This window comes from Perca flavescens, chromosome 10 (genome assembly GCF_004354835.1).
Source record: "Perca flavescens isolate YP-PL-M2 chromosome 10, PFLA_1.0, whole genome shotgun sequence".
Classification (NCBI taxonomy): domain Eukaryota; kingdom Metazoa; phylum Chordata; class Actinopteri; order Perciformes; family Percidae; genus Perca; species Perca flavescens.
The window spans coordinates 2,393,463-2,418,462 of NC_041340.1; the positions used below are offsets into that span (position 1 = coordinate 2,393,463).

At 40.6% G+C, this 25,000-nt stretch overlaps 1 protein-coding gene across 2 annotated transcripts in view; it reads right to left on the bottom strand.

The window, feature by feature from the left end:
• canx (calnexin) overlaps positions 1-22,302 on the bottom strand; it is a 37,010-nt gene extending 14,708 nt beyond the window's left edge. For both annotated transcript variants that reach the window (XM_028588704.1, XM_028588703.1), the window contains exons 1-9: positions 22,223-22,302; positions 11,660-11,878; positions 8,924-8,997; positions 8,142-8,200; positions 6,832-6,973; positions 5,933-6,014; positions 4,409-4,601; positions 3,234-3,423; positions 678-791 (exon numbers count right to left, since the gene is read on the bottom strand). In XM_028588704.1, coding sequence (XP_028444505.1) covers positions 678-791; positions 3,234-3,423; positions 4,409-4,601; positions 5,933-6,014; positions 6,832-6,973; positions 8,142-8,200; positions 8,924-8,997; positions 11,660-11,875 — 1,070 coding nt within the window. In that variant the 5' untranslated portion in view covers positions 11,876-11,878; positions 22,223-22,302. The remainder of the gene's footprint in view (positions 1-677; positions 792-3,233; positions 3,424-4,408; positions 4,602-5,932; positions 6,015-6,831; positions 6,974-8,141; positions 8,201-8,923; positions 8,998-11,659; positions 11,879-22,222) is intronic.
• Positions 22,303-25,000: the final 2,698 nt, after the last annotated feature.

The window sequence follows — 25,000 nt, forward strand, 5'->3', positions numbered from 1 at the left end:
AATTGGTGCTTTAACAAAATATCTTCACAATGACATTTAAGATATGTAATCTTCAGTAATGTCTGGGTAAAAAAAATAATAGAACAGCTGGATCAGTCTGGTAACACAGAAAATGACAATTTACTGTAATGCATCCTTTAAAACCAGGAAAAGACAACACTTAGGCCATTTACTAGGGCTGCCACCTAACTAACTAATCGCTCGTTTTGGTCTAAGTCGACTAAGATTTCTTTAGTCCATTAGTCATTTTTTATGCTTATTCATGCTTAATTACTTATTTCCAAGAAACTTCTGAGCACATTTATGGTAAACACAAGATTTAAAGTGGTGCTTTTGCAGGATTAATTGTGGAGAAACTCAGTTTTACAGATGGTTAATTAACTACATTTATATTGTGCTTTTCTAGTCTTAACCACCTCTCAAAGCTCACAGCTCTGTCAATTAAATCAACTAATCGATTAGTCGACAAAATCCTAGAAGTGTTAGTCGACTAAGGAGTTCTTTAGTCGAGGACAGCCCTACCATTTACGATATTACAATATCCAAAATCTAAGATGATATCTAGTCTCATATCACCATATCGATATAATATCGATATATTGCCCAGGCCCTAGAACCAATCCAGAATAGAAACTAACAACCGGGAAAACGAGGAAACCTTCAGCATGCTGCCTCACCAGTCTTCAGGTTTGACAGCGTCGGGGTCTCCGATGTACTCGGGCTCGTCGTCCAGCCAGCCGTCTGGTTTCACCGCGTCTTCATCTGGAATCTGAGCGGGAGCATCTTCATCCCTGCAGACAGACACACACATGCATTGAAATATATTTTTTGCGTTTGTAAAGCAGCGCTCATCACTAGAGGGGTCGGCCGGCTCATAATTGATTATTTCGGTTTATAATGTAATGTAGTCCTAACAACATTTCGGTCTACAGTACAGGCCAAAAGTTTGGACACACCTTCTCATTCAATGAGTTTCCTTTTTTATTTTCATGACTATTTACATTGTAGATTCTCACTGAAGGCATCAAAACTATGAATGAACACATATGGAATTATGTACTTAACAACAAAGTGTGAAATAACTGAAAACATGTCTTATATTTTAGATTCTTCAAAGTAGCCACCCTTTGCTTTTTTTGATAACTCTGCAAACCCTTGGTGTTCTCTCAATGAGCTTCATGAGGTAGTCACCTGAAATGGTTTTACCTTCACAGGTGTGCTTTGTCAGGGTTAATTAGTGGAATTATTTCCTTATTAATAAAAAAAAAAAGCAAAGGGTGGCTACTTTGAAGAATCTAAAATATAAGACATGTTTTCAGTTATTTCACACTTTTTTGTTAAGTACATAATTCCATATGTGTTCATTCATAGTTTTGATGCCTTCAGTGAGAATCTACAATGTAAATAGTCATGAAAATAAAAAGGAAACTCATTGAATGAGAAGGTGAGTCCAAACTTTTGGCCTGTACTGTACATATTCTGGTATGTTTTTGCACATTCAGGAAGTGCCATGTGCTCAGTGCTGTATAGTTTTATGCATCCAGTTTATTTAGCATTAGAGCACTGCAGTGTTTGGTTTTTGAAGCATGAAAAGCTACGAATTAAATATCCTACATGGCTTTTAATAGAAACATGGATTTGATGCATCGTGATATCGAATCGAAGACATGATAATCGTAATGGAATCGGGAGATCAGTGAAAATTCACCCCTCTACTTATCACAACTCTAAATATTCAATTACAGAAACAGGACATCATGCTGAGTGATTATCTTGCCTGTTTTGCACTTTTCCAGTACTGTGATCTTTAAAAATGTTTTGCGTGAGAGTATGTCGTGAGTAAGCGTATGAATGTATACTAGTATGCACTAGCAGCTAGGCCTGTCACAATATGCAATAAATCAATTAATCGCACGATAAATAAAAATAAGCTCGATACTTTTAAATGGAAAAAAGAAAAAAATGGAGAAAGGGAAGATTGGGGGTCCCTTAGCTGGAGCTGCTGCGCCGCAACCCCAAATAAGCAGACGAAGATGAATGGAGATGGATGGATGGATGGATGGTCAGTGACTGTTGAAACTTTTTGTTTTGTTTTAATTTGTGTTTGAATGATGTGTGTTAATTTATTCTAATAAGAGAGGAACTTGGATCTACATGTATTGTTGCAATTTTCAGTTTAATAAAAAAGGAAAATGTGTAAGAATATTTCCTTTCTTGACAGTTTGTGAGTATATTTCGAGAGTTGGGCCGGCTACACACTGGCTGCGTGGAGTTTTCTACGTCTTTACACACCAGAAAGGTGTCTGACGTGGAGCTGCTGCTGCTAGCCTTGTTTGGACACATGCATGTCTCCCATAAACATAAACATATATGTATACTGATCTGATTACAGCAAAGACGACGTCGGCAGTATTGACGGCAAAATAGGCTCCAGAATATTTCCTTCTGTATTGACAAGTGCTATATTAGAAAAATGTATTTCTTTTTTTTTTTTTTTTTTAAATGACATTTGGATATTAACGATTCTGATTTTTCCTTTCAATTCCGGTTCTTATCGATTCAGATTCTTTGAGTGGTGGAGTTGAAACGGGTCACAATGCTCATTTCACAAATAAGAGGAAAGTTTTATTTTGATTCAAAGGCTTTTTCAACGTAACATAAAGCCCCACTAGAGCTCCGCTTACTGAGCTCCACGGCTGCAACACAACAAGCACCTCGTCACTACGGAAACCCAAACTTGCGCATATTAAATTTGGAACCCCGTGATCAGATTTGAAACCAAATCCTCCAAACGATCCCAATAAAGAAACTATTCCGATGGGATCTTAATTTTTTAAACGATTCCAAGTAGGACTGCCACCTCTTAGTCGATTAGTCGCTCGTTTTGGTCTCACTCGACTAAGATTTCTTTAGTCATTTTTTATGCTTGTTCATGCTTAATTACTTATTTCCAAGAAACTTCTGAGCACATTTATGGTAAACACAAGATTTAAAGTGGTGCTTTTGCAGGATTAATTGTGGAGAAACTCAGTTTTACAGATGGTTAATTAACTACATTTATATTGTGCTTTTCTAGTCTTAACCACCTCTCAAAGCGCACAGCTCTGTCAATTAAATCAACTAATCGATTAGTCGACAAAATCCTGTAAGTGTTAGTGGACTAAGAATTTCTTTAGTCGAGGACAGCCCTAATTCCAAGTAGGAATCGGTTCTCGTTGCCCAACCCCACTGACCAGTCTTCGGGCTTGGCGGCGGCGGGGTCCTGGATCTTGGGCCTCTCGTCCCAGTCGTCCGGCTTCTGGTCGTCGGGGTCCTCGATCTCAGCGGGGGGGTTCACCGGGGGAGTCATGTCCGTCAGCAGGCTGCCGCTGTTCACCACCGTCTGATCCACCAGCACCTCAAAGCTGTTGTCAGGGTTCAACACTGGAGGAGGGAGGGAGGGAGGGAGGGAGGGAGGGAGGGAGACACAGAGACGAGTCACACATCTGTGTGTGTGTCTTACACACTACAGACTTACTTGGAACAGAATGAAAACAAACTCTTTTTCAAGGCACGGAGGGAGGGAGAGAGAGACACAACAGAGAGACGAGAGAGAGAGAGACAGAGAGAGAGGGAGGGACAGAGAGAGACACAAGAGAGAAAGAGAGAGAGAGAGAGAGAGAGAGAGAGACACAAGAGAGAGACGAGAGAGAGACAGAGAGAGAGGGAGGGACAGAGAGAGAGACACAAGAGAGAAAGAGAGAGAGAGACAGCGAGAGAGAGACAGAGAGAGAGACGAGAGAGAGACAAGAGACGAGAGAGAGAGACGAGAGAGAGAGAGAAAGAGAGAGAGGTGAGAGAAAGAGAGAGACACAGAGACAGAGAGAGACAAGAGACGAGAGAGAGAGACGAGTGAGAGAGAGAAAGAGAGAGACACAGAGACAGAGAGAGACAAGAGACGAGAGAGAGAGACGAGAGAGAGAGAAAGAGAGAGAGGTGAGAGAAAGAGAGAGACACAGAGACAGAGAGAGACAAGAGACGAGAGAGAGAGAGAAAGAGAGAGACACAGAGACAGAGAGAGACAAGAGACGAGAGAGAGAGACGAGAGAGAGAGAAAGAGAGAGACACAGAGACAGAGAGAGACAAGAGACGAGAGAGAGAGACGAGAGAGAGAGAAAGAGAGAGACACAGAGACAGAGAGAGACGAGAGAGACAAGAGAGAGAGAGAGAGACAGAGTGCAAAACAATACTGTGTGTCATGCTAATAAAGCCTCTGAATTTCAGCAAATTAGTGTGTGTTTCTGTCTTGGTGTGTGTGTGTTGTGTCTGTGTGTGTTTCTGTGCGCGCCTGTGTGTGCATCTGTGTGTGTGTGTGTGTGTGTGTCTCTCTCTCTGTGTTTGTGTCGGTCTCTCTGTGTGTGCGTCTTACCCAGTGTGTACAGGTGTGTCTTCTTGTCTGTGTAGTACGTCCTCAGGTCAGCGTCTGGTTTCTTGGCGTGCTTCTCTTCGTACTCTCCTGTTTTGGGGTTTTTGTGTCTGAAGATGAAGTGAAGTTTGTAATCTTCTCCACATTTGTCGGGTCCGAACATGATGGTGTACGGAGTTTTATCCTTAAACTGGTCCTGTAGACACACAGGAGGCACTGAGTTTAGTTTCTGGGAGAGATTCATGTCTGTTTTTATTCCTTTAATACAACTCAAATATCAAAGTAAAGTCAACTGGAAATACAAAACACCATGTGGATGCAAAAACGTTTTGTTGTCATTACTTAGAAGTCCTCATTGGGAGCTACTACAGTACTACAGCTTACCTATAAACAGGGGACTTATAAACAAATGTACGATCCAATAGCATTGTGAGACTAAACAATAGGACCCAATGACTATGTAAATGTGGTAAAAAATAAGAAAAAAATAACATTGTTTTTAAGGATGGCTAAAGGTAACGTAATTTTACAACAAGGGGTGTTACAGGGTTAAGTAAACAACTTGATTGGTTGAGGTCTTGAAAAATCAACCTGTTCTGAGAAAAATAATGCTGCTGCGTAATATTAGCTTTCTGTATGAAAGTACTCAACAAGTGGTGTGTAAAGGCCTTAAAAGTTTGAGTGGTGTTCCCAACTGTGTCTGCAGGAGTATTTATACTGAAAATCACAGTTTTGCAGAATAAGTATTTGAAGTTTTGAATTTGCTGTTTTGGCTTAGTTTAGTTTATTTGTCAGGGACCATGCACAGCTCAAGCCCTGTACCAGAGTTAGCTATACAGCTAATTTTCATCTGTGGTCCCTGGGCAAGATAAATACAAGGACAATACAGACAATACTATCAAAACTTAACATATAACAAGCATTACATCACGTATAACCCAGAATACAATATTTACATTCCATGTTCTAAAAAGACCAATGGTCACATAGTTGATTCGCCTTCAGCCAAGTCTGTAAGGACATTTTCAAACTGCTGAGGCTTGCACAATCTCTAATGTGAAGTGGAATTAAGTTCCACTTTTCTACTGCTGTAAATGAAAAAGCTGATTGACCAAATGTAGTCTTCCTAAACTGTCACCTCTTACAGAAGCCCTGGTGACCTTTTATACATTATCTCTGCAATATTATGGGCTGAACACAGTCATCCCATAATATAATTAATGCAGTATAAAATCTGAGGAGCTACAAACAGCTGAAAAGAAAACATAGATATTTAGGAAACAAATCATTACGTTTTCATGTAAAGTTTCAGTTTATGAAATATATTCCAAAACTGCAACTTTATTAACATTTGTTGTTAGCATCTGTGTCTCGGAGTAAAGGTGAAGTTTGGATAACTAGCAGCCTGTACAGACAGGTAGGGAGAAGGGTGTGTGTGTGTGTGTGTGTGTGTGTGTGTGTGTGTGTGTGTGTGTGTGTGTGTGTGTGTGTGTGTGTGTGTGTGTGTGTGTGTCGAGTCAAACTGACCAGGTCGAGGTCCGGAGTCTGAGTCAGCAGCTTCACGTAGGCGCCGCCGCAGTCGATGCCCGACTGGAAGTTCACCTCGTACCTGAGAAGAAACGGACAGAAAGAGACAGAAAGAGACATGAGGACGATAAAGAGGCAGACAGGACGGACTGAGTGAGGGAGTGGGGAGGCAGGTAGACCGAGAGAGAGAGACAGAATGAGAGAGACACAGAGAGAGAGAGAGAGAGAGAGAGAGAGAGATAGATAGACAGAATGAGAGAGAGAGAGAGAGAGACAGAGTGAGAGAGAGAGAGAGAGAGATAGACAGAGAGAGAGAGAGAGAGGAAGACAGAGAGAGAGAGAGAGAAAGAGAGAGAGAGAGAAAGACAGAGGAAGACAGAGAGAGAGAGAGAGACAGAGAGAGAGAGAAAGACAGAGGAAGAGAGAGACAGAGAGAGAGACAGAGGAAGAAAGAGAGAGAGAGAGACAGACAGAGGAAGACAGAGAGAGAGAGAGAGACAGAGAGAGAGACAGAGGAAGAGAGAGAGACAGGAAGAGAGAGAGAGAGAGAGACAGAGGAAGAGAGAGAGAGACAGAGGAAGACAGAGAGAGAGAGAGAGAGAGAGAGAGAGAGAGAGAGAGGAAGAGAGAGAGAGAGAGAGAGAGAGAGAAAGACAGAGAGAGAGACAGAGGAAGACAGAGAGAGAGACAGAGGAAGACAGAGAGAGCGAGAGAGAAAGACAGAGAGAGACAGAGAGAAAGACAGAGAGAGAGAGAGAGAAAGACACAGAGAGACAGAGAGAGAGACAGATCGAGAGACAGAGAGAGACCGAGAGAGCGATAGAGACAGAGAGAGAGACAAAGAGAGAGAGAAATAGAGAGCGAGAGAAAGAGAGCGAGAGAGAAAGTGGTCTTCTTACTGGACGATGAGCGGCTTGGTGTCGAAGGTGAAAGGTCTCAGCAGCTGGGCTGAGATGGCGTGATGTTTGGCTCGAGTCTTCAGGACCAGACCTTTATCTCCAGGCAGCTTGCTGTCCTTCATCTCCTCCACCGCCCATTTACCTGTTCATTACATCATCATCATCATCATCATCATTATCATCATGTAAACCAGTTGTTCCCAACCTTTTTTCCTTGGCGCCCCCCCCCCTACTCATGTCTAAGAAAAGTTGAGGTAACACTCGAGATAGAGCCTTACTTTCTTTTTTGATACAGAGTAGTTATCTCCACCATGTTTCATTCATAAAATAGTGATGCCGTGGCGGCAGAAAAGACGAGGATGATAGCAGCTAGCAGCTAGCAGCTACAGCTAGCAGCTGACCTGATGACAGCAAGGGTCCCAGAGGTTTGGCCTACTAAGTAGCCTGCCTACAATTTTAAGCAAGAACAAAAATATATAGTTTTTTATACAGACTTTTGAATACATTATATATTCTAGTGTGTCATCATAATTTGTTTAACAAGTGCAAATGAATATATTTTTTTTTACCTCAACCTTAAACAGAAGAAAAAGCCCATATATATATATATATATATATATATATATATATATATATATATATATATATATATATATATATATATATATATATATATATATAAAAATAAATAAAACCTAGTTCTCAGTTCCTGTCAGGGAGTCCTGAGAAATAACCTGACTCCACCAGATGGATTGCGTCACATTAGCTCGGCATATCCATCTGAGGACTTTCTGTTAGAAGTTTTGGGAAGGGGGCGAAAATACTGGTTAGCTGATTGGATAAACCACCTGTCTATCACCACCTATAGTTGGTGATAGACGGGCCAAATCAACCAATCAGATCAAACTCTTGCCGAAACCAGTCGGGAGAAGAGCAGAAACATCTTTTCCTCCGAGAAAAGCCTGCAGTGCTTGTTTTTTTTTTTTCTGCTCTTCTTTCATTGAAGGACTACTTTCTAATTCAGATAAAACTTGCTGCGATAGCTACGCTCATCTCATCCGTGGAAGCCGCCGCTTTGTTTAGACTGAACAATCGCTCCTCGTTGGGTCACACCTAAACCCGCCTCAAAACCAACGCCGATTGGTCGGTCGTTTTGGCGAACGGCTCCAAATTTTCTCTATCTCGAGATGCCAGACTGATCTGCGAGTGGAAAACTGGAGTTCCCCAGATCAGGACGGTCCCACCAGGCTACCCAAGAACAGTTTGGTCCGAAAAATCGGCCCATGACGACAGCGTGGATCTGTACCTACCGTCATACTTTGCGATGTCTTCATCGGTGTCGTCCTTCTTGGCGTTGGACATCACCCAGCTGAGAGCAATACACGGGGAAAGTTAGGTTATCGAAACGCTGCACCAAAACAGAACCAGCAAGTCTCACCAGTGTTTCCTTTAGGATTATTCCCCCACCACCATGGAACGAAATGACACTTCGCTGCAACTAATATATTTATTTATTCACCTCTATTCACACACACAATGAGGCATATTCTCAGTTGTGATTGAACTGTATTTTTTTAGTTACTATATAGGCCAACTTTGATCTTGACATATAGGCTAAGCATTCTGCAGCAAATACCAATAAACCCCACTATTAATGACATTATCTTAATGCAGTGTCACTACTTCAGCATGGAAATAATGCTCCTCAAATACAAATGTGGGCAATCGCCATTATATCAAATCAATTGCAATTTAGCTCGCAGGTGAAGAATGCAAAACAACGAAAATCACCAGTCAATTTAAATTTGTAGAAGTTATAAGTTATACGACTTACAGTTCAAGGACGTACACACACATTATCTCAACTGGCTAGTTATCCTCGTGTGTCCGCGCTATTCTCCGACATGCACTCTAACAATGCAGACCCTATTTCTGATACCGTGGGGGGCAGTAATGTTGCTGTGGGGGAGGAGGGGGTCAAATCAACATAGAGGAAACACTGCTCACATCTCCACACAAACCCAATATATGGGAATGTTTCGTTTTTTGTTTGATCTGAACACTGAATGTTGTGTTGTTAACGTGTGCTCACCCGTCTAGGGTCCCGCGGTCAAAAGACTCTGCGATGAAATGTTCCCCCATCGGCTCAGGAGCCTTGTAGATCACCTGGACACAGAAGAAGAGAAAGTATTCATGATTACTGATTACACCTCAACATTTATTTATTTTATGTAGCACTTCCCAGCAACCAGCAGGTTGTATCCAAAGTGCTGTACATCAGGAACCAAAAATAAAACAACTTATGAAAAATAATCATGAAACACAGAACACAGTAAAATCAGAAAAGGTTACCATATTCTCCAGACTGTAAGTTGCATTTATTTAGAAATTTATTTAACAAAATCCAAGACCAAAAACAGACTTTTTCCATCTGTCAACTACATAATAACACACAGAACAACAGGCTGAATACAGTAATGTTTTTTTAGTATGAACTAACATTTACAAACATGTTAAATTATATATATTTTGATATATAAGTCGCACCTGACTATAAGTCGCAGGACCAGCCAAAGTAGGACAAAAAAAGTGTGACTTATAGTCCGGAAAATACGGTACCCATCAGCACCTTACTAAACGCTACAAAGAAATAACGGCGGCAGACATGCTGAGCACTGTCCAGAAGCCAGGTTACCAACCTAGCACTAAACCTGCAGAAAATAGTTCCTTCTCAGGTTTCTTATATTTAGCTAACACTTTGCACTATTTTATGACACTTTAATGAGCATTTCTTACTTATTCTTTAATTTTGCACCTTAATGTTAAGAGATACTTGTTAAGTGTTCATTGTGATTTTAGACCTTTGTTTACATTTTAATTATTTGAGTGTTTTCCATGGTTGTGTTGACATTTCTGCTTTTATAACTGAGGGGATTATAATCAGAGCAGGGTTAAGTTTAAAATAAAAATGTTTAAATTTAATATATTTTTCTCCTGGTCCTTATTTTAAATAGGTCATAAAAAATATCAATAATTATCGATATCGACCGATATGAAAAACTTATATCGTGATACAGTTTTCAACCATATCGCCCAGCCCTACTTCTTATTCGTCACTGGTAACCTGTACTAGTGTTTAAAACCAATAAAAAGTTTCCAATCCCAAAAATGTTGAATGACTAATTTGCTATTATTTTTATGGCTTTAATTTAGAACTTATTTAGATTATTGTGTTATCTTCTTACGTTTCAGGAAGCAAAGTCAAAGTCACGCTAGACTGAATTATTCTATTTTTAAAAGGTTTATTTGTTGTGGGCTCGTGGGTCGTGTTTATCGTGGTTTCCAGGTCAGTGGATCAACAGGTCAGTTCTCTGCTCCGTTATCACACCGGCTTCCTGATTTAGCTCGTTAATGAGTAGCAAGAACCTTCCTGGGAAAAACGTTCACAGATAACGTCACTTCGGTTTTATTTATACAGCCTCAAATCTCACACCTGCCTCAGAGGGCTTATTAACAACATTTAAAACATTCACCCAATGAAAAAGCAGTTAAAGAGACCACATTATGCTCATTTTCAGGTTCATAAATTGTATTTAGAGGTTGTATGAGAATGTTATTACATGGTTTAATTTTCAAAAAACACCATATTTTTGTCGTACTGCAAATTGCTGCAGCTCCTCTTTTAACCCTGTGTGTTGAGCTCTCTGTTTTAGCTACAGAGTGAGACATCTCAATTCTTTACCATCTCTGTTGGGTACATGCTCAGTAGCTAGGTAAGGATCATCATATCAGCTAGCTAGCCGTTTCTCCAACTTCAGTCAGTTACAAGGCAGGATTAGCCGGGAGACTTCTTCTAAATGAGGGCGCACTTATAATTTACGTGGAATACCTGCAGAACAGGGACATGGAAGTAGTTCTTTTGGAGATTTTGGTGAACTAGTGTGTGTTGTAGCAGTGCTCTGCCATTGAGAACGAGCTTGCATGCTAACCGTTAGCCCCCTAGGCCCCTGGTTTCGGCTAGTGCCGTAGAAAGCCGTGCAGATGTTGACCAGCTCACCAGGAGACTGAAGGCAGGACACATTCAGAAACCAGATCTCACTCAGAACACCATGGATGGGTTTATTCAAAGTCTGTATGTGTGTGGAAGCACCAGAGACACAAAATAACACCCCAAATCACCAGAAAAATTAGATTTTTTTTTTTTCCATAATACGGGCACTTTAATACTGGGAACTTTTGCATATTAGTGTACAAAGCCATTCAGCTCTTAAACTATGGACCGGTGGCGGGGGAAACTCAGGCTACGGTGGGCCACCAGGCATGCAGTACTTTAGAGTAGGGTTTCTCAAATGGGGGTACGTGTCCCCCTAGGGGTACTCTGGAGGACTACAGGAGGTACGTCAGATATTTAACTAAATGTTTAATAGTTACAAGGCTGTTGTCCAGAACATTGTTCCTCTTTATGTAGATTTGTTTTCCTACCAAAAATGTGACATTTGTGTCTCCTTCTTTGGACCTAATCTATCCTTCCTATACTTTTTTTCCTCGCTTTTTTCAAACCAATGCATGTCACTGTTTTTGAAGTTTGATACTATTTTGACCTATTCTTGCCTTACTTCCTTCCTTCTACCATCTTTTTGTCTCTTTTTCTCATCAGAGTTTAAATATTTTTCAGGTCCAAGGCTGCCGTTTAGTAAATCTAATCGACTGTTCCTCTTTATAGAGTTTTTTCTACTGAAAATGATTAGCGCTGGTTAGGGGGGGACTTGGCTTAAAGAAACAATTCAAAAGGGGGTACATTATTGAAAAAAATTTGAGAAAATAATACCTTGGGTGTAGGAGGAGTTTTCGGCGCCGGTGGAGCATCGTCCTGCCCGTCTCCCTCCAGCTCCTCCTCGTCTCCGGCCAGACCGAGATCCAGCTCGTCCTCCACGTCTACGTCGTCGCCTAGACCGTCTTCAATCAGGTCCTCAGCCCGAGAGACGAGGCTGAGGCAGAGGAGGCCCGCGGCCAGAAGAACGAACAACCTCACCTTATGATTCATAGTCTGCAGAGAGGAACACAAGGCGTGAGCAAGTACGTAACGTTTATTTAAAATAGCACTTTTCTGTCTGTCATGTTAGACCTTGTTAGCGGTTAGAGCTGCCACCTCTTAGTCGACTAATCTGTCGTTTTGGTCTCAGTCGACTAAGATTTCTTTAGTCGATAAGTCATTTTTTTATGCTTAATTACTCATTTCCAAGAAAGTCATGAGCACATTTATGGTAAACACAAGATTTAAAGTGGTGCTTTTGCAGGATTAATTGTGGAGAAACTCAGTTTTACAGATTAGTTAATTTACTGCATTTATATTGTGCTTTTCTAGTTTTAACCACCTCTCAAAGCTCACAGCTCTGTCAATTAAATCAACTAGTCGACAAAATTGTATAAGTGTTAGTCGACTAAGAATATCTTTAGTCGACAACAGCCCCATTTACTCTGTCATATTTACGATTTTAGGTTTTTTGCTTGCTACAATGACGACTAGTTGCTGTGTGGCGTTCTGCGTCTCTAATAAGAATAAAATCCTGATCTTTAGTTTGATATACTGCCGAACAAAGAGCCTAATCGACTAAGAGGTGGCAGCCCTATGAGCAAGTACGTAACGTTTATTTAAAATAGCACTTTTCACAGATATTTATTGGAAGTTAAAAGTTCAACAGTTACACAAATCAACAGTGAAAACATCTTGAACTGTGGCATTAATCCTTCATATTTTTCCCTTTTGAACTTTTTTTAATTCTACTTAAGAACAAAGAGAGAAAACAGGCGTTCACTGGCAAAGCCTAACGAGCAAAATAGTTTCTGGATTACGTTGTTTTTGTTGTCGTAAAAACTTTATTAATTGCACAGCCCTACTTCACAGTGCTGTGAATTAGTTTAAGTAACGAGTAACCTGCAGTCTCCCCAGTGTTAATGTTCGGGGTAAATTGACCGTGCTCTCTTTCTGTGTGTGTGTCTCTCTCTCTGTGTGTGTGTGTGTGTGTGTGTCTCGGTGTGTGTGTGTCTTTCTGTGTGTGTGTGTGTGTGTGTGTGTGTGTGTGTGTGTGTGTGTGTGTGTTCTCTGTGTGTCTCTCTCTCTCTCTCTCTGTGTTTGTCCCTCCCTCTCTCTCTCTCTCTCCCTTCCTCTCTCTGTGTGTGTGTCTCGTGTGTGTGTGTGTGTGTGTGTGTGTGTGTGTGTGTGTGTGTGTGTGTGTGTGTGTGTGTGTGTGTTCTGTGTGTCTCTCTCTCTCTCTCTGTGTTTGTCCCTCCCTCTCTCTCTCTCCCTTCCTCTCTCTGTGTGTGTGTGTGTGTGTGTGTGTGTGTGTGTGTGTGTGTGTGTGTGTGTGTGTGTGTGTGTGTGTGTGTGTGTGTGTGTGTGTGTGTGTGTGTGTGTGTCTGTCTGTGTGTGTCTCTCTCTCTATGTCTCTGTGTGTGTCTGTCTCCCTCTCGGTGTGTGTGTCTCTGTCTGTGTCTCTCACATCCCTCCTCTCTGTCTCTCTCTGTGTGTTTGTGTGTGTCTCTCTCTCCCTCCCTGTGTGTGTGTGTGTGTGTGTGTGTGTGTCTGTGTCTCACCGTCCCTCCCTCTGTGTGTCCCTTTCTCCCTCCCCCTCCTGTGTGTGTGTGTGTGTGTGTGTGTGTGTGTGTGTGTGTGTGTGTGTGTGTGTCCCTCCCTCCCCTGTCCCTCTGTGTGTTGTGGGGTGCTGCAGTAATCCCACGGGGAGTAATCTCATTAAGGTTGCGTGTCCTTTGGGTGCTAGTTGGTCGCTGTGGCGATGGATGGTTGCCAGGTTAACAACCTCTTGTGTGTGTATGTGTGTTTTATGTTTGAGGGCAACAAAAGGAAGTTGTGAAGAAGAAGAAGAAGAAGAAGCAGCAGCTATGTATAGAAATCTCTGTGGAGAGTTAGCAGAGCTTCACAACACAGCAGGGACCGTGAACAGTTGTAGAGTTGTTGTATGCAGTCTATTTAAGCTCTTTACTTCTTTTATCTATCATTTGTTCATCTCCAGAGCCTTGCTAAATACTACAGCTGTAAAGATAACTCCATTAGTTGTTAACTACTACATTAAATCCAACTATTTAATCATTATAAGTAAAACTTGTGTGATTGCAGTTTCTTCACTCTGACCATAAAACTAAATCTTTCCTTCGTACGCTGCATTTCTTTCCTTCCTCCTGTCTTCTCCTTCCTTCCCTTTTTCTCATCCATTATTCCTTCCTTCTTTTTCCATCCTTGCCTCCTTTCTTTCCTTACATACTTAAAAACGTACATTAATTAAATTAAATCGCCAACTATTTTGTTAATTAGGGCTGCCATCTCTTAGTCGATTTGTCGACTAATCGGTCGTTTTGGTCTCAGTCGACTAAGATTTCTTTAGTCCATTAGTCATTTTTTTATGCTTATTCATGCTTAATTAAATCATTTCCAAGAAACTTCTGAGCACATTTATGGTAAACACGAGATTTAAAGTGGTGCTTCTGCAGGATTAATTGTGTAGAAACTCAGTTTTACAGATGGTTAATTAACTACATTTATATTGTGCTTTTCTAGTCTTAACCACCTCTCAAAGAGCACAGCTCTGTCAATTAAATCAACTAATCAATTCAATCAAAGTGTTAGTCGACTAAGAATTTCTTTAGTCGAGGACAGCCCTATTGATAATCGATTATTCAGTTTGCAACATGGCATCATGACTTTGCGTAAACATACACGCCCACTTTCCTAAAGCCAAGTGGCGTGTTATCTGTACGCATTTTCAGCTATCCACGTGCATGTCTACACCAGGGGTCACCAACCTTTTTTAAACGGAGAGCTACTTCATGAGTATTGAGTCATATGAAGGGCTACCAGTTTGATACACTCTTCTGAAATAACAAATGTGCTCAGTTTGCTTTTAGTTATATATGATTATTAATGATTAATGATAGTTATATATGATTATTAATGATACTCATCTATGTGAAGACACTGATCATGTTAATTTCTCACAATAATTATCAACAATGACTTTACAAGGTGGGAAACTGATAATATCAATATTCAATTTAAATTTTTAGAACAGGCCTGAGGGCTACTCATGTGGTCCTGGGGGGGCTACTTGGTGCCCGCGGTTGACTAACACTCATTAAAATTGCGATTAATCGACTAATCGATAGTTTTGGTCTTAGTCAGCTTAGATCTCTTTAGTCCATTAGTCATGTTTGATGCTTTTTTTTCATGCTGAATGACTTATTTCCAAGAAACGTACGAGCACATCTCTGGTAAAACACAAGAATTAAAGTGGTGCTTTTAGCACGACTCTTTGTGGAGAAACTCAGATTTACAGATCTGTCGATTAAATCAACTAGTCGATTAGTCGGTACAATTGAATGAGTGTTAGTCGACTAAGAAGTTCTTCAATCCAACACACAGCCCTATCGACTAATCGACTAAAAAAAAAAATCACTAAGAATGTCGGAAAAAGCGGGAAAAAAACTAGGCACGCAAATATTTATTGAGAACCTAAATTGATACGAGTTTGACACGTGTGCCCTACAGGTTGTCTCATTGCAACTACAGCTACATAATGTTGCTTTTAGACATTTACTCGTTTATATAATTTGGAAAAACTTTTATTTTGCATTTATTGAAAATAAATCAGCACCTTGAACTGTGCCATTTCCCTTTACACTTTTCCTGTTTGAACTTTTTGAATTCCCCTTCAGAACACGAGACAACATTAAGAGTTTACGTGCAAAACCATAGTCTGCAAAATAATAGTTTCTCTCGATTGTTTTTGCGATCGTTAGTAGCAGCGCTAGATGCATGTTTGTCCATATTTGGTGCTGTGGAAACATTTGCGTTGTTCCTCAGAAAGCTCTGTTTTTCCTCCCTTCAAAACCAGTTTGGTTATCAGACGGTGAATCAGAGCAACGGCAGATGTCCTGCAGGCTAAACTGACTCTAATATCAGATTATCTGCAAGTCCAGACCTCCTCCTCCACTGGGTGGAGAACAGCAACTTCAGCTGGTTTCACTCAACCGATTAAGACAGAGAGAAGTCAGAGTCCTTTTAAAAGCTTGTTAGAGTAACAGGATGTAGGAAAAACCTGATTTTTACAAACACACACATTCGCTTCACTATCTTTGTGGGGGCCCGTCATTGACATAATGCATTCCCTAGCCCCTTACCTTAACCATCACAACTAAATGCCTAACCTTAACCCTTACCCTAACCTTAACCATCACAACTAAATGTCTAACCTTAACCCTTACCCTCACCTTAACCATCACAACTAAAATGCCTTAACCTTAACCATCACAACTAAATTCACCTTAACCATCACAACTAAATGTCTAACCTTAACCCTTACCCTCACCTTAACCATCACAACTAAATGCCTAAGCTTAACCCTTACCTTCACCTTAACCATCACAACTAAATGTCTAACCTTAACCCTTACCCTAACCTTAACCATCACAACTAAATGTCTAACCTTAACCCTTACCCTCACCTTAACCATCACAACTAAATGCCTAAGCTTAACCCTTACCCTAACCTTAACCATCACAACTAAATGCCTAACCTTAACCCTTACCCTCACCTTAACCATCACAACTAAATGCCTAACCTTAACCCTTACCTTAACCATCACAACTAAATGTCTAACCTTAACCCTTACCCTAACCATCACAACTAAATGCCTAACCTTAACCCTTACCCTCACCCTAACCATAACCTAATTCCAACCCTAATCCTAAAACCAAGTCTTAACCCTCAAACAGCCCTTTAAACTCATGGGGTCCAGCATTTTGGGCCCCACAAGACTGTGCAGACCCCACAAGTATACAGTAGTCCCCGGTTTTTGGACCCCACGGATATAGTAAAACAAGCCCCCACAAATAGTATTAGTACTTTTCTTAAGTATCTGAAATACTTCTTCCAGCGCTGCTGTTGCCGCCCCCCCTCACTCATAATAGGATTCCCTACAAATGCCACGTGGGCTTAATGCTAAGCTAACAGCTAGTGCCGGTGGTCACTCATCACCACGCTGCCGAGCTGTTAGCCAGGCATGCTAATCCCGATGCAGGTTAATCTGATTAGATTGGCCGGGAGGTCTGCTGAGTGAGATGTGAGGGAGAGACAGACAGACAGAGATAGACAGACAAAGAGAGACAGAGACACAGAGAGAGAGAGACAGAGACACAGAGAGAGACAGAGAGAGAGACAGAGAGAGAGAGACAGAGAGACAGAGACAGGCCAAGATAAAGAGACAAACAGACAGACCGACAGAGACAGAGAGAGAAGGGAGAGAGAGAGAGAGAGAGAGAGAGAGACAGAGAGAAGGGAGAGAGAGAGAGACAGAGAGAGAGAGAGAGAGAGAGAGAGAGAGACAGGCCAAAATAAAGAGACAAACAGACAGACCGACAGAGACAGAGAGAGAAGGGAGAGAGAGAGAGACAGAGAGAGAGAGACAGAGAGACAGAGAGAGAAGGAGGGAGAGAGAGAGAGAGAGAGAGAGAGACAGAGAGAGAGACAGAGAGAGAGACCAAGAGAAAGAGACAAACAGACAGACCGACAGAGACAGAGAGAGAAGGGAGAGAGAGAGAGAGAGAGAGAGAGAGAGAGACAGAGAGAAGGAGAGAGAGAGACAGAGAGAGAGAGAGAGAGAGAGAGAGAGACAGGCCAAAATAAAGAGACAAACAGACAGACCGACAGAGACAGAGAGAGAAGGGAGAGAGAGAGAGACAGAGACAGAGAGAGAAGGGAGACAGAGAGAGAGACAGAGAGAGACAGAGAGAGAGACAGAGAGAGAGACAGAGAGAGAGACCAAGAGAAAGAGACAAACAGACAGACCGACAGAGACAGACAGAAAGAGAGAGATAGACAGACAAAAGAGAGACAGAGAGAGAGAGAGAGAGAGAGAGAGAGAGAGACAGGCCAAGAGAAAGAGACAAACAGACAGACCGACAGAGACAGAGAGAGACTGAAAGAGAGACTGACAATGACCGGAGACCTGCAGGATATTTATCTGCACTACGTTGTCTTTATTAAAGATTTAAAATTAACTTTTTGTCCACCAGCCAAATGGCCAGTGAATGTTCACATCTACCAGCCACTCAACAGACAACCTTTGTTCTTTCGGGTGGCGACAGACTCAAATACACAAGCCACGTGCATATTTTACCCGCATTTGGCTGGAAGATGGGGCTAATTTTGGACCCTGTTCATAGGTCACTTTCCTTTAAAAACGATTGGAGTAGTGAGTAGGGCTGGGCGATAAAACGATAACGATATGTATCGCGATAGACACATAATCAATATCAATAGAAAATGCGGTCGATAAAACGTTCGATAACGTTGTTTTTCCTTCACCAGAAGAAACCAGAGGTTGTGAATCAAGTTTGGTTGCATGAACAAAGGCCCTCACTCTCTGGTAGCCTAGCAACGTGGGGAGTGACACTCCCAACAGCCAATCATGTAACAGTATCATGTTTGGTTGCTCCACATCGCCGTCTCGTGTTCTTCAATAACAGAACCGGCGTGGAGTGGCTAACACTAAACCTGCAGAAAATAGTTCCTTCTCAGGTTTCTTATATTTAGCGAACACTTTGCACTATTTTATGACACTTTATTAAGCATTTCTTACTTATTCTTTAATTTTGCACCTTAATGTTAAGAGATAATTGTTAAGTGTTCATTGTGATTTCAGACCTATGTTTACATTTTAATTATTTGAGTGTTTTCCATGGTTGTGTTGACATTTCTGCTTTTATAACCGAGGGGATTATAAATCAGACCAGGGTTAAATTTAAAATAAAAATGTTTAAATTTAATATATTTTTCTCCTGGTCCTTATTTTAAATAGGTCATAAAAAATATCAATAATTATCGATATCGACCGATATGAAAAACTTATATCGTGATACAGTTTTCAACCATATCGCCCAGCCCTAGTAGGGAGTCATTATTTTCAGGTTATGCTAAATTGTCCTGGACTGGGCTGGTGTAGTTCTTGTGTGGCGTTGTGTTCGGACACAACTTGTTGGGAGTAACTTCTGGGCGTGGAGATGATTTAAATAATCTTCCGGTATTGCGAGCAGCTCATCAAGTCAGTTATCAGTTACCTAACCGCCCGCAGACAGACAGACCGACCGACAGGACGGACGAGTTACTCTTTAAACGGAAACACACAGTGAGCACTAATGTGTCACTCATCTGTCCATTTACAACAACCAATCATCAACGGATGGGTGTCAAAAGATGCTTTTTAAATCTCTCTCTTCCTCCTTTTTTAAGCCAACTATTTCGATAAATTGATTTATCTGTTCGAGTCATTTTTTAATGACTTCCATCCCTGCATCTGTTGTGTGTGTAGTCGTATTGCATTTCTTTTTGGGTCATTTGGCATCTGTTTGTGGTAGAGGAGTTGAAATCAATCAAATATCGATGCATGGAATCGTGGACATGGACGATGCTGCATCGATAAATCGGCCGGCTCATAATCGATTATTTCTGTTTATAACTTAATGTTTTAAAACATTTTGTAAACATTTCTGTTTACATATTCTGGTGTTTGCACATTCACGAAGTGCCATGTGCTCAGTGCTGTATAGTTCTATGTATCCAGTTTATTTAGTATTAGAGCTCTGCAGAATGTTTGGTTTTTGAAGCTTGAAAAGCTACAAATTAAATATTCTACATGGCTTTAATGGAGAAATGTATTTGACGCATCGTGATTTCGAATCAAAGACATGATAATCATAATTGAAAGATCAGTGAAGACTCACACCTCTACCTTGTGGTAGTTTTGGGTCTCTTTTTCACATAATTTTTGACCGTTTATAACAAACAATGGAAAAGCTAAAGCAGAGCATACATACACTGAAAAAGCTTAAAAGACCAAACTTAAAGAAGTCCAACTACAAATCATTAGATCTGAGAAAAGTCTTTTGGTTTCATTCAGTTTAGGCTGCAGCACCTAACCCCTTATAAACGGCAGGGATTGATTGATTGATTGATTTAGCATTTACATTTCCAGTAAATCAGGCGAGGGGAAGTCTAATCTCGCAGTGCATCATCAGCATTTGGTTTTCGGGTGGCGGTCTGACACACAGACGCATGGCTCTGAATCCCAAAAAGAGAAACCAGCAGGTTGAACCGGTCGGACTGCCACAGGCTTCACCGGAAAGACCGGATCCAAAACATACGGTAATGATTCAGCTCTTTTATAAATGCAGGCATGCTCCGGCGACTCTGTTTCATACGTTTTGGGGCTCGCTTTCTGGGAGGCAATGTTTGGATCTGCAAGTGAAGCTTACAGTATCGCTATTTATCTATTTATTTTGGGGGGGTAGGGGGCTTTAATTGATAGGATTTGATGTAGCAGCAAAGGACCGCGGGTCTGACTCGAACCCGGCCGCTGCGGTAAGGACTGAGCCTTGGTACATGGGGCGCATGCTTTACCAGGTGAGCTACCAGGGCACCCCAGGGTATCACTATTGATTAGGGCTGTGCTCGATTGAAGAAATTCTTGGTCGACTAACACTCATTCAACTGTATCGACTAATTGATTAGTTGATTTTAAAATCGACAGATCTGTAAATCTGAGTTTCTCTGCAAAGAGTCGTGCTAAAAGCACCACTTTAATTCTTGTTTACCAGAGATGTGCTCGTACGTTTCTTGGAAATAAGTCATTCAGCATGAAAAAAGGCATAAAACATGACTAATGGACTAAAGAGATCTAAGTTGACTAAGAGGGAGCAGCCCTACTATTGATGTGCATCCCATACTGCCTTGTTTGGTATTAGAATTAGAATTTTTTATAATGCAAATTGGCCATGCAATCTTTTAAACTGGAGGTTTTATTTCACTTGAACTGGTCAAAATAAAATACAGCCTGCAGGGAAGTAAGTCTACGTTTTGTGAGGTTTGGGGACCTTTTCTTTGACCGAATACATGGAAAGTGATGCCAACGAATGAATGACGAGGACAGAAAAGTGTCCGGAAACTTAATTAATCTTTTTAAAGTGGCAATCTGTAAGATTACAGTCACAGTTGATTTATGATTTGTATTTGAAACAAATGGGGAGTGTGTCCGGTTGTGTGTGTGCAAACACTTTATTTGTTGCCAATTTTCATCTCTTCCTCATCCTCCATATTTTTTATTTAATCCTTTTCTGCTACTCCTTCTCCCCCCCTTCTTACTCTTCTTCTTCTTCTCCCTCCCCCTCTTCCTCCTCAGGTGGAGGACACGTGTGTGTGTGTGTGTGTGTGTGTGTGTGTGTGTGTTTTTCCCCAGGAAATATTACGCCAGACATCCCGTAATACTGCAGATATATATATAAACATTTGTGCGCCGTAGGCTCAGTCACAAACTGACATTTATTTAAATGAAAAAATTAAACAGAGCTTTTATTTAGAAAAGCAAACAGTCTAGAATATTTGCAGCTTCTCTGTTTTATATATCAATTTTAACTGAATATTTATATATATATATATTTTTTTTTTTGGGGGGGTGGGGGTGACTATTTACATCTAAAAATATCCCATTGGAACATACTGGAAGTTTTGGCGGATTTAACATTTCGTAACATTTTTTATAAAAGTGAATTATTAATCAATTTATAGCCTACTTAAGTTAATTGACAGATTGTAAAATCATTATTAGGCAGCTTCATACTTTGTTAAACTATCGTTAGTATCCACAAAACACAGGCACATATATTTGGCATCTTTAGTCAATTGTGTCTCATACAATTTTTTAAATAAAGTTCTATTTGAAGTGACATTCAGTTATCGCATATTTTGACTAAGCTAACACGCTAACTGACGCCTGACACTCATTCATTGTTTTGTTACTTAACAGTCTGTCTTTTACGCCACTTTATCTCAACATTTCAAGTGACATTTGGTTTACTTCTCGTTTCATTAATCTCTTCTAAGTGTCCTCAGGAGGACCAACCGTTTTCCGTTACGAACACGTCTGATTTAGCTAGCTAGCTTAACGTTAGCTCGATTTACGAAACGAAACGGAACTTCAGCTTTCTTGTATCAATAACCACAAGTGGATTTTTATCTATTCACCTAAACGAAAAGCAGTCTCACTTACATCGCTACATACGTAATGTCTGAGTTAATTACATGTTAGTAAAGGCCAACGCAGTAGGCTAAAAGGCTAGTTGAATTCACCTGCAGTTTATTAGCTCCAGTTAGCCACTCAGCCTAATGCTAACAGCATGCTAGAGCTTCGTTTTCAACGGCTAAAAATGCACTATTTTTAAATAATTAGCGTACACAGAGTATACATAAGCCGACGTTTCTCACAAAACGCTACTCTCCCGCTGTGTTTCCCCGTAAAAAGTGCCTTTAATCGGTCTCTTTACTCACCTCCGGCTCTCAGATGTGACCGCCTGGGAACTACTGAGGAGCGTCACATGGAATCTTCGAGGGAAGAGCCCGCCCCCGCCTTCTCACCGCTGATTGGTTAACGGGAGGGGATTTTTGACGTTTCCTGTCAACTGTCAACAGTTGATTGGTCGAAGGGAAATCTCGGTCGGACTCGACAGTGCCCGCCCCCCTGGAGCTGAACCTCGTGGACAGCGCTGATTGGTCGACCTGTCAGGGCAAGTGAGCGCTGATTGGATGGAGCGAAGCTGGGTGAAAAGGCCTGCTAGATGAGGTTTAAACGGATTTTCATTATAATACAAGATGTAAGAATCTAATTAATACATCCAAGAAGGAAGGAAAGAAGGAGATTATTCCTTTGGGAAAAGCTAGATACTGATTAGCAGTGATAAAAGAAGTACATATCAACATTTTGAACAATATGTATCCAACTAAATATAATTTTTGCAGTGATGAACCAAGATTAAAGGCTATATTGTAAACTAAAATTAACTTGTGTCAAAATGTCATTATATATTTCAAACATGATAAACATAGAAGGGTGTTTATTGTGTAAATATGTTTGTTTTATTATTATTATTACTATTACTATTATTATTATTATTATTAATATTATAACATATTCTATTTTTCCATTTCTTATACTTAATGTATATTTTTTCTCCTATGTCTACTTAATGTGTATTTGTGTTATTCTGATGTGTGTACATTTTTGTCTTTCTTTTGAGCTGCTGTAGCACAGGAGGTTTCCCCAGTGTGGTCTATCTTATCTTATCTTATAACATTAAGTATTCATTGTAAACTTTACCCCACAAATCAACTCAGAATTTCTTCATCACTTCAGTTTTTTTTTATAATTATAAAAACAGAAGGACATATATAATCTATATAAAAAATAATATAATATTAATCAGTTAGCGTGTATTTTGAAAACTTGCTAGCTTAATCACCCTGCTTCCACTCTTTATGCTAAGCTAAACTAAGCTAAGCTAAGCTAAGAGGGGGGGTGTATGGGGGAGGGGAGCATGTGTGTGTGTGTGTATGTGGGGGGAAGTGTGTGTGTGTGTGTGTGTGTATGGGGGGGTGTGTGGGGGGGAGGGGAGTGTGTTTGTGTGTGTGTGTGTGTATGGGGGGAGTGTGGGGGGGGGGGGGAGTGTGTGTTGTGTGTGTGTGTGTGTGTATGTGGGGGGTGTGTGTGTGTGTGTGTGTGTGTGTGTGTATGTGAAGTATGTGAGGGGAAGTGTGTGTTTGAATGTGGGGAGAGTGTGTGTCTGTGTATGTGTGTGGGGGGGAGTGTGTGTGTATGTGGGGGGGGAGGATAGTGTGTGTGTGTGTGTGTGTGTGTGTGTGTGTGTGTGTGGGGGGATGTGTGTGGGGGAGTGTGTGTGTGTATGTGCAGTATGTGAGGGGAAGTGTGTGTGTGAATGTGGGGGGAGTGTGTGTGTGGGGAGGGGAGTGTTTGTGTGTATTTGTGTGTGTGTGTGTGGGGGGGGGTGTGTGTATGGGGGGGTGTGTGTGGGGGGTGTGTGTGTGTGTGTGGGGGGTGTGTGTATATGGGGGGAAGTGTGTGTGTGTGTGTGTTTATTTAATTTTTTTTTTATTTACTTTATTAACCCTTTAAGATCTGCCTTCGGCCTCCTCGTCTCCATCTTGGCTCCAGGCCCTTGCAGTGATTGCACTCCTGTGTTAATCGTCTATATATATATATATATATATATATATATATATATATATATATACAGTAGAGGCCAAAAGTTTGGACACACCTTCTCATTCAATGCGTTTCCTTTTTATTTTCATGACTATTTACATTGTAGATTCTCACTGAAGGCATCAAAACTATGAATGAACACATATGGAATTATGTACTTAACAAAAAAGTGTGAAATAACTGAAAACATGTCTTATATTTTAGATTCTTCAAAGTAGCCACCCTTTGCTTTTTTTGATAACTCTGCAAACCCTTGGTGTTCTCTCAATGAGCTTCATGAGGTAGTCACCTGAAATGGTTTTACCTTCACAGGTGTGCCTTGTCAGGGTTCATTAGTGGAATTATTTCCCTTATTAATAAAAAAGCAAAGGGTTACGACTTTGAAGAATCTAAAATATAAGACATGTTTTCAGTTATTTCACACTTTTTTGTTAAGTACATAATTCCATATGTGTTCATTCATAGTTTTGATGCCTTCAGTGAGAATCTACAATGTAAATAGTCATGAAAATAAAAAGGAAACGCATTGAATGAGAAGGTGTGTCCAAACTTTTGGCCTGTACTGTATTTATATATATATATATATATATATATTCATATTTCCCAGCTGCTCTATGATTTATCATCTTACCGGTGGATGTGTTGAGATTTCGTCATGTTTCTCTTTGATGAAACCTGACTACATTCACAGAAATCTGTCGCCGACAAAAAAAAAAAAATCCTTTAAATTTCTGTCTTTATTACAAGTCACAGATTGGATAGAAGTCATTTACAGCAGAGTTTATCTAAAGGTTACAAAAGACCAACACCAGATTACAGCGATGCATTCCAGTGCACCTTTACAGAGAGAAGACAGACTCGGGACGGTTCCTGAAGCTCCAAACTTCAAATCTGAAACCAAAAAAACCAAAAAGTTCTGTTTGATGTGTTTTCCCCCAAAGTGAAGGAATGAAAACCAGCTGTGAGATCCCTTAAATTAGGAACTTTGTCCTCCTGAATCCCTTAGTTTGTTCCCTTAAATTAATAATGGGTGCTCTTTAATGACACAC